Raw genomic sequence first — 10,735 nt, forward strand, 5'->3', positions numbered from 1 at the left:
TTGTTCCAACAGACAAAAAGACCGAATGACCAAAAGAGCTAATTTTATATTTTTTAGATTATTTAAAGTAAAGACTTTTATTTAAATCATAGTAATTACATTTATGTCATATTTAGTTACTGAAAATTTAATTACTTCTAGATTAATCTAAAAATCGAAATGTTATTAAGTTTGCAAACAACTTCATGTCTCAAAATGTCGCCCCTCACATGACAAAGGGTGCCAATAGTATACAGGAGACCCTAGACAATATAATAATGCAGTATAATAATGCAGGAGACTGATTAATGTTTTTATTTAAATTCAGAATTTGAATTTACATTTTATTTAATGTGATTAAGTTATAAATAAAACAAGAACAATAAGTAACTAATTTACGAAATTGATCATTCAGTTAGTGGCTGTGCCTGAAAACAATAGGACTTGCTTTAAATATTTAATTAATTGGAAAACACCTACATGTCAAATCGTAAGAACAGTCAAAATTATTTATACTCACATATAATGAAGAATTAGACATATCTCATTGTTTTATACCAATATTGACTTACTATTTCAATAATGTTCATGAAAATGAGACGAAGAAGCAACATCATTCCTCGTACTACAAGTGATTTAGTAGCTACATCATTCCTAGCAATTATGATACCCATTATATATTATTTTGAATTGTGGGTAGTTTTACCATCAGTGCATAATCCTGGAACACTTATGCATGGTATACATTTTGCTCTTGGATCATTTTTATTGTACAATGTAACAAGCAATTTTTTGGCAGTAATTCTATGCGATACTAGTCTCAAAGGAGTAATTCTATCTCCTGATGATAGCAAATCTCGAAGATTTTGTGCATCTTGTGAGTGCTTTGCACCACCCAGATCTTGGCACTGTAACATTTGTAAAACTTGTATTCTTAAAAGGGACCATCACTGCGTATTCACAGGCTGCTGTATAGGACATAGGAATCACAGATTCTTTTTTTATTTGGTATTGTACATGTTCATTGCAACATCTTATGCGACATATTACAACACCTTTTTTGTATTAGAACGAGTAAGCTTTAGAAGCTGGTGGGATATCTCAAAAATTATATTTCCATTTGCAATGCTCGCAGTATATCCTTCTGCAGAGCAAATATATTTAGCATTATTTCAATTAACAATAATTGGGCTGGCCTTGACTGCAATCTTATTTGCATACCATTTCAATCTTCTGAAGAATGGAACAGTCGTGTATGAAAGAAAAAGCAGACTGTATGACTTTGGATTTAAACAGAATTTGCACACCGTTTTTGGTGAACGGTGGTATTTGACATGGATCTCTCCAACTATTGAAAGTTATTTACCTCATGACGGTATTCATTGGGATGTAAAAAGTACTAATAAAGGAAAATAAGACAAATTTTGAAAATATATTTAATTAAACTTATGCATGCAGGGTATTACATACAATTGAGTATCAGGGAAACTTTGTTAAAATATACATTTTTCTTACATATTAAGACTATATATCAAATTATTATTAAAATTATATTTTTATATTTATTTACAAATTTTTATTGAAACTTAGAGACAGGGAATAACCACTTCAGTATATGTTGCTCAAAAAGTAACATCTTATATATTGGTAAAAGAAATTGTAACTAAATTAAAGATTTGTGATAGGTCAAACTTAATACAATTGTGGACTATTAATATTTATGTATAAATTCTCTTCAAAATATTTCATTATAAAGTATTTTTATAATACATAAACTTAAAGTTTATATTTTATATTGCAAATGTTTTATGAAATATTGCCTAATCGTAACTAATGTCACATTAATAAATGTAAAAATTATTCTTATATATCGATATAATGAGACAAATGCATCTAAAATGATGGTCATATGAATTATCTTATAATTAATGAAATAAGAAGGCTAAGAATATTTATGCATTTGTGGAAATGAACTTAGCAGACTAGTCAAATGAATGTACAATATTAGTTTTTAATTAGATTTTGCATTTATATAAATGAATTTATAGTTTTTAAGATATATTTTGTATTTACTGAGGTTTTGTAAATTCAAATAAATGTGCATATATATAATTATAAAATTGCAGTATGAATTATATATTTTTCCAGTGATCAATTTTTTTAAATTAGCTTAAGATTAATTACCAAGTTAAGCAAAGTACTCGCGATGAACTGTATAATTTACTTTACTTCATCAATTATATCTTCACCTACTGGAATTAAAAAACAGCTTCTTCCTCACTATTTGAAGGAGGTGCTGTCATCATTCTTGGTCCGGATTGAAAACTTCTTCTTGGTTGCAAAATCATCAGTTCTCTGAGTAACATTGCTTTTTCTCGTTCCAAACTTGTAACAGCTGCACTTTTTCTGCTCACTTCTTCTGTGAGTTGCCTATTTTGTCGTTTCAGCCTTTCCAAAAGTAGTTTTTGTTGTTCTTGTGCTCGCGGTGACTACAATTGTGATAATTTAATATTAGAAAACTAATTGGCAAATATATAATATAGTAAAAATTACCATTTCAATCTGTGATTTCGTCAATTCTAAGTCCATGTGCAGTGGAACTGCTCCTCTTTCCCAAGTTTTAACTAAAGCTTCTAAATGCCGATTTGCTTCCATCACACGAGCCTGCTGCATCTCCAATCGTTCCTGATGCGATTCACTCCATTGTTCCTGATAAAATAAAATAATCAGGTTTTCTAAACATTTGCCTTAAAATTAGTTCGGCAAGATATAGTTTCCTGAATTACCACTCTAGCTCCTGCCCTCCCCAACCAGCGCATTCCATCCTGGACAGCAGCCACTCTTTCCCTATACCATTCTCTGGCTGCATCGACGGCTTCCAGGCCCCTCAAGAGCAAAGAACGTTCCTGCTCCAATTGCTTAAGGCGTCTTAAGGCAGCATGGTCGATTCCGCTCTGCAAAGTGTGACGACGTGGTTCTCTTCGTTTCCTACCACCTTCTTGGGTATTTTTTATGAAATAGCCAGCAGTGGTGGATGTCTGCAAAAAAGAAACTTGATAAAAAATTTATTATTATTAGCCACATTGGATTGGGCTTTAGAAATAATAGAGTGAAGATAATGATGGTGGTTAAAGGATAACCATGAAAGTCTTTGTTTTAAATCCCTTTCAGACTGTTTTGCTATTAATCATCGTATATTATCTCTGGTGATTATTCTCATTTATACAATATTGCAACTTAAAAATTTTGATTCCACAAACATGTTTACCTTACTTTTTCGAGTCAACAAATACATATGGTCGCGACAACAAAACATTAATAACAATCCTAAAATAAGAAAAAACAATTTACTGGCGTCTCAGACATCTGTAGATATGTAAATTTAAGAACCGGATACAAAATGACCTTGTTGCATTTATTATGACATCAAGAGACGAACGGTTCCAGGTTTTAGGTCAACGTTTTCTTGTAGGTTTGATATGGTGAGAGATAAATGGCTTAATTTGTCTTTTCTATATATAAAATTATTTACCAAAATTGAATAAGTAAGAACTAACCTGTTGATCTGTTTGTCCATCACCAAGACCTCTATTTCTCAATGGATCTTTACTAGCTATTATATCATCACTGGCAAAACCAAAATTATTTTGGTTGTTTGCAGTTACTAATAAACCTTTATGCCAATTGTGTAAAGCGTTGCGTATACCTAGAAAAATAAATAAAAATATAAAATTTTAGCCAATTATGGACAAATAAATGCAACTCGCCTACAGTAAATAAATTTAGCTTTTGTATATACAAATATTTCCACGTCAAATTTTTCCTAACAGTAAGAGAGATCTACTTCACTACCAAAAAGATATACTTGACGTCCAACCTATTAAAATAACAATATTGTACTTTTGTTACTTTATTATAATTTATTAAAACTCTCCTTCGATAATTCAGGTTGTTGGGTTATAATTTAACCCTTGTAGCTGTGGACTGTATTAAACACTGAATGTATTTGTTTCAGTTCTAATTACAATCAATGATTTGTTACTAAGTTATAATTAAAGAAGATATATTTATTTTTATTGGTTATTTACATGTTGTTTCGCGGACTTTACTTTTTGAAGTGAACAACTAGTTTAATTAAAACACTCTGCTACCCCTTCTACCAGGGGTAGCAACCATTCCGTGTAAAGCTTAATGCCCTGAAGTTTGTCACCTTCATGGCCAATCTAATAAAACGAAAAGACGTCCGAACAATATACTATCCCCTCTACCTGCTTTATCCAGTTTCTGCGAATCCTTCTCCGGCCTGATAGGTTGCACTTTCGTCTGGACAACTGCACCAGGTCTGTTATGGATTTGCAATTGAGGTAAACTCAGTGCCCTGTGCTGGGCAATGGTGTTTGGTGTTTCCAAAGGTCGAACCATGACGGAAGTAGTCGGGTTTTTCAAAGCGGATGCGGAGTGGTGAGACTGCATACCGCGCCATTGAGATTTGCTGTTGGATTTGTTTATTTTCGAATGATAATGAACTAGGTAGAAACCAGAAATACTTAAACAACTTAAAGCATGTTATAGTTAAATAAAAGTTAAGACCACCGGTTGAAGATGCAAATGGTGATGCATAAAATCAGCGGATTAACTAAGGAGATAAATAGTACAGAAAAATATGAAGAGCGATTAACTTAAGAAGATTTTTAGAATCAGGGAAGTTTGTCTAAAGAGTCCAAAGTATCATAAATCTAAGATACCCTAAAACTTCATCTATTTTAATAAAATTTTATTACGTGTTTTTTTTTCTCAAAGTTTTCCTATTAAAATAAGATGTATGATAAATCTCTTTAAATGTTAATTTTTATGATATCACAAATTTTGTTATTACGATTTTGCTCTATAAAAGTGTAAGAATTTTTGCAATAAGAAGTATATAAAAGCTAAAGAATTCATATAAAAATTTACACCGAACAATAACTAGCCCTAAATAATTAAAATTGCATCATTGTTGATGGTTTGTCAGTTTTTTACTAAATTGATTGTCTTTATGTGTAGAAGATGATCCAAAACTTACGTTTTTTCTCTTTTTAATAATTATATTGGTAATTATTTTAAAAAGTGTTATACACTCAAATACTTCACAAAAAGAAGTTTTTCATTATCACAAAAGCTATAAAATTGTGAATGAGTTATTCATTGGAGCATTGCTCGGTATTTCTGATTTATATATAAAAAACTTTATTATGAATTTATATATCGATTTAATTAATTTTTACAAATAATTCTTTAGGTTTATTAACCTCCCGTAGGGTTAGTTATTGTAATCGTCAAAAAATCAAAATTGAAAATTTTTACATTTTTTCACGTTTTGAAGGTTTCTGAACATTTTGGCATATCTTAGAAAAAGTGGATGTATGTGTGTGTGGGCGGATACAAATTTTCGTCGACGATTTCGGGAACACGGATCAACCGATTTGAATAATAAAAACATTCGATTCGTATTGATAAGGAGACGCGCTGATTAGCTTTTGGCGAAGGCAGGTCTAGCAGTTCCGAAGATACGGGGCAAAAAAATGCTCAAAATTGTAACTCAGTTTTTAAGAGAACGGAGCGTCCGGTTTTAATAATTCAAAAAACATTTCACTTGTATTAACAAGATGAAAAAATAATATATTTTTGGGAAGGCAGGTCTAGCGGTTATGGACTCTCAATAAAAATAAGTTAAAAAAATGTCGTTTGGCTGTCAAAAATGTTTATTGGACATATGCACATCAAGATATCCGATATTTTATAGAGATTTTAATAATGTGTACACATTTTGTGTATTTTTTTTGGGTTCCGTACCAAGATTTGCTTTAAGGCACGATGCCATGTACCCCACTAGTTAAATATTGTTTCGAATAAGAAAGTTACGTTTTACATACAGTCTTACATAATAAGAAAATTTCTTACGTTCTACATGTTCAGTTGCATGATGAAATAACCAGTACTATATTTATTAAAAATATCGAAATGCCAATGCACAACCTCGGTTATTAAAATTAACCAATCGGTCATTTCAATATCAATTGGGTTTTGCAATATTTTAGTTCCAAAATAATTTGTTTTGATTGTAGCTTTTTAATTAATTAATAGTAATCAACAAAGAAGTTTTTGAGCAAAAGGATATGGTTAGAGAAATCTCTATAACATTCAGCTACTGTAGTTTTATTCATCAACCATTTTTTATCTGATTTGTATTTATTATTATTTATTATAATTCATCTAATTTCTAATTTGTTACTGCCAATCCTAGCTATATTCTTGTCAATTTTTATTTGACACAGTTCAAGAAAACCATCATAATTTAAGGTTGTTCATGCAGATAGTACTATTGATGTGAGTTAATTTAAACCAGGATGGTTTTGCTTTAAAGCAGATTTAATTAATTTATAAGTGGTTAATCTATAAACCATCAATCTCCAGATTTCTCCCTTATAATTAAAAAAATCATTTCTACTAATTCCTGATCTAATTACCTTATTGGATCATTCATGTCCAGCAAAGGAGCAGAAGGTGATCTTTGTTTAGGGTGCTCCTGATTTCTATTAGTATGGTCTCCAACTTTTTGCTGTTGCTGCAAGGCTTGGTTCCGTATCAAGCAGATTTTTAGGCCTCCACAAAATCTTTCAAAGGACAATTTGCCACTTGGTGGAGTCACTTTTCGGAGACTTTCGATTACTCCTCGAGGTAAACCTTGGCTGACGGCAGCTTCGTCATCCCGCCAACGTCGTTCTATGTCTGCTAAATGGACGTAACTAGAATAAAGAAGTAGAAAAAAATAGTTTTGTCTAATATTTTTTGGCTACATAATCTATATTTAATCTATATTTATTTTTTTGTATACTACAAAACTGTTAACATAGGTAAGAAAAAAATCATATAAAGTATACAAGATATGTAATAAGTAACAAAAGAAACTAAAGGAAAATAATAAATAAATGAAGTAAACAATAAAAAATATAAATGCTACTACAAAATGAAAAAGATATTACTTATTTAGATAATTTATTAGATCTAAATTTAAATAACATTGCATACTCAAATTTCGATATATATAAGAAGATGCACATGAAAATTGAAATTACTTTTAAAACAAGTCAAATATTTAGCATTTATTATTTTTAGCAAAAAAAAAATAGGCTCATGAGGAAAAGAAGGGTTTGACAAAAAATAACGAAATATTACAAAGGGAGAGGGATAATCTAGTAAAATATCACGTATATTTATTTTTTACCTGAACTTAAAAAAACATTTTAATTCAAAAATTTTACGATTTTTTAGGTACTGAAAATAAATGTAATGTTGGGTAGACGAGCTTAGGAGGGGTATTTTTAAATATCACCAAGTAATACCAAGGTGGAGGCTTTAAAAGTCTAAATTTCAAGTTAACCAAAAATTTAAAATTTTCAAGACTTATTATAAAATTCAATTCCAAGCAAAAACTTTGACTGTATCTTATTTTATTTCTCTTTTTATGCGCAGTATCTAATTTTAATTTTATCTGGTTTTAACCTAATTTGGTGTTCTGTACTAATAAACAAGACATTCTTGAAGGTATATATATATACATACGTATATATATAATATATATATATATATATATATATATATATATAAATATTCATATTTTACATAACTAGAAATATTAAATTAAATCGAGATAGACGTGTAAGTCATAAACTTTTACTCTAACTGCAATAAGTTATTTCATTTTATTTTTCCTTGTAATACATATTACGACATAAAATACAAATTTGCGAGAACAACTTTTGAAAAGTTTGAAATTAAATAACTTTTCAAAATCAGTCAAAATTAAGGATAAAATATAAAAAAACTTATAAAGTATACGTAAAGAAATATTGGGTCGTGGAAAAAATAATTAATAATAAAATGTACTGTGTGCTATATAAAAATTACTTTTAAATATTAATAATATGATGTACTATGTTATAATATATTGAGTTATAAATATTAATAAAAAGTAATAATAATGAAGATGCTTAAAAACTTTTCTTTCAAATTCGGGCTAATGTGGATTACAACGAAGGATAAAATTATAGAACAAATTAGTTAGATAAGTTAATTATTAGACACTAATTACTTATCTAAAAAAATTGTCTTATTATTAGACTTAAAAAGCTCATTTTCAATAAAGATCTTAATAAAAAGTAGTGAGTTCATCACTAGACTTTTAAGTGAATCGAATCGGAACAAAAAAAATTTAATAAGAGAACACCGATGCGTACAATCATTAATTTTAACGGCTTTTGTGACTCATGATTATAAATAGCGAATATTTTTTTTATTGAAATGATATATCAATGACCTCACACAACACAAAAAATTCTAATAAAAAAATTACCTAGTTTCTATTAGTACGGTTTAGATAACAATAAAACCAAACAGCAAAATAAATAAATCTTATATAGATGGACTCACATTAATTAAATAAAATGAGTCAATTAATTATTAAATTATAACAGTATCTTTGTAGATGCTATGGGTAATAAATTTTATATAACTTCATAGACTAATTGCTAAAGTTTTAATGGTTTTGCTGAATTGTGAACATCATTTTTTTAATGCTTAACTATAAAGTTTGAATATTAAAACGATTTCATTACATAAATTATTTCTAATTATCAAAGGGCTATAATGATTATTATTCAAAAATTACCAAAATAGATATAAATTAAATAAATAAACGTTTACGTAAAATAAGTAAAATAATAATGAATTGCACTTACAGTTTGATTGTAAAACTAATTTTTAATATGATACTTCATATAAACATAATGAAAAAAATCACAAATATTTAATAACATAATGAGTTGTGTGAGTGACTAATGATGCAATGATGTAAATTTCAAAGTATTTTGACTATGAAAATTATATATTTGTATGTATACGAGTATATATATATATATATATATATATATATATAACAATTAATCCAATGATTTTTTTTGTAGCATTTCATCATCTGGTTTCTCTATCAAAAACCATGTTTTTTTTTTTGGAAAAAATAATATTAATGATAATGTTTACAGATTATTAAATAACTATTGAAGGAATGAACTATGTACCTCTTTTTAAAAAAGAAAAAAAAATATTAGAAATTTAGAATCAAAAATTATTTATTTGCAATATTGATCTATGAATCCATATCTCTCAACATTTTCAAAGATTTATCCATGGATTATTTTGCAAATTTTTCGCGGTTTTAGATTTTTTCAAATTTTCAAAGATATATCCATGGTTTATATTGCTAATTTTTCGCGGTAATTTTTAGAAAATATTAAAAATTGAGAATTATTTATTTGCAATATTCATTTATACGAGTAAATCCATATCTCTCATCAAGAACTTTTAAAAAGAATTAATGAAGAAAATTTGAAATATTTGACCTTACTTGGTAAATGGTTGTAATAAAATTGGGTTATTATTGGATTTCTTTTATTAATTACTATCAGTCTTATATAAAAAAAGACATTCAGTAATTTTGGGGATATATGAACAATTAACATTATTGGATTGTAATGGAATTAGATTAGATTGGAATGGAAAACAATAATAATTCATTAAAAAATCCAGGATTCATTTTTCAAATGTATGTATAAATAAATATATAATTGAGATCAAAACTAGTGGGATGCATGGCATCGTGTCTTAAGGCAAATTGCTGGAACTTTCCGTACCGTAATTAAAAATCTTGGTACGGAACCCAAAAAAATTTACACAAAATGTGTCCACATTATTAAAATCTCTATAAAATATCTGATAATTTGATGCACATATGTCCAATAAACATCTTTGACTGCCAAATGACATTTTTTTAACTTATTTTCATTGAGCGTCCACAGCCGCTGGACCTGCCTCCCCAAAATTTTAATCAATTCTTCATCTTGCCAATACAAGTAAAATGTTTTTTGAATTATTAAAATCGGGCGCTCCGTTCTCTTAAAAACTGGGTTACCGTTTTTGGCACTTTTTGTCCCGTATCTTCGGAAGGGCTAGACCTGTCTTCGCCAAAACCTAACAGCACGTTTCCTTATCAATACAAATCGAATGTTTTTTGAATTATTCAAATCGGTTAATCTGTGTTCCCGAAATCGTCGACGAAAATTTTGTATCCGCGCACACACACACACATACATCCTATCCTTTTTTTAAGGTTTGCCAAAATGTTCAGAAACCTCTGAAACCTAAAGATATATAAAAATTTTCATTCCTACGGATAGTTAATAAACCACAATATAAATAACATTATAGTTGTTATAATTTTGTTATTACTGATTTTAGTATTGATCTACTGGAAACTAAGTGTTTATCCAAAACTCCATAAAACTGTATCCTTATATATATGTATATATATATATATTATATATATATATTATATTATATTATCCCTTACCCAGTTTTCTGGTCGTCCATAATATCGAATAAAGTCCTCATAGCAGCCACAAATTGTTTCGGCAAACTGTCGACGGTTGTCCCAGTACAACCCTGGTTCAAAATCGGGGGTGTCGAATGCATTTTGTTCAAAAATAACGAACAACACATCATACAAAAAAACTTTTATGTCCTATCAGAATGTAACTTCACACACGAATCCTTTTCACACATATTGAGAGAATTCACTTTGAGGAAAATCACTTGGAAGCACTTTAAAATATTTGTACTTGCACACAATGGGGTGTTAAATCGTGGATTTTGGATTTTAGTT

The 10,735-nt window shown here is 28.8% G+C and overlaps 2 protein-coding genes across 2 annotated transcripts; one reads left to right on the forward strand and one right to left on the reverse strand.

The window, feature by feature from the left end:
- The first annotated feature begins 351 nt into the window (after positions 1-351).
- LOC113363591 (probable palmitoyltransferase ZDHHC24) lies at positions 352-1,498 on the forward strand. The gene has a single exon (XM_026606082.1). It carries the CDS (start codon positions 562-564, stop codon positions 1,393-1,395), a length of 834 nt encoding a protein of 277 aa, XP_026461867.1. The 5' UTR covers positions 352-561; the 3' UTR covers positions 1,396-1,498.
- Positions 1,499-2,129: 631 nt separating this feature from the next.
- On the reverse strand, positions 2,130-10,526 carry LOC113363695 (suppressor APC domain-containing protein 2-like). Its single transcript, XM_026606176.1, has 7 exons — positions 10,424-10,526; positions 6,486-6,764; positions 4,248-4,471; positions 3,537-3,685; positions 2,766-3,017; positions 2,533-2,688; positions 2,130-2,468 (listed from the first exon to the last, which is right to left on the reverse strand). Exons 1-7 carry the CDS (start codon positions 10,462-10,464, stop codon positions 2,238-2,240), a joined length of 1,332 nt encoding a protein of 443 aa, XP_026461961.1. The 5' UTR covers positions 10,465-10,526; the 3' UTR covers positions 2,130-2,237.
- Positions 10,527-10,735: the final 209 nt, after the last annotated feature.

Source organism: Ctenocephalides felis, unplaced genomic scaffold, assembly GCF_003426905.1.
Source record: "Ctenocephalides felis isolate EL2017-DRISC unplaced genomic scaffold, ASM342690v1 CF-g0.4_SCAFFOLD_00845, whole genome shotgun sequence".
NCBI classification, from domain to species: Eukaryota; Metazoa; Arthropoda; class Insecta; order Siphonaptera; family Pulicidae; genus Ctenocephalides; species Ctenocephalides felis.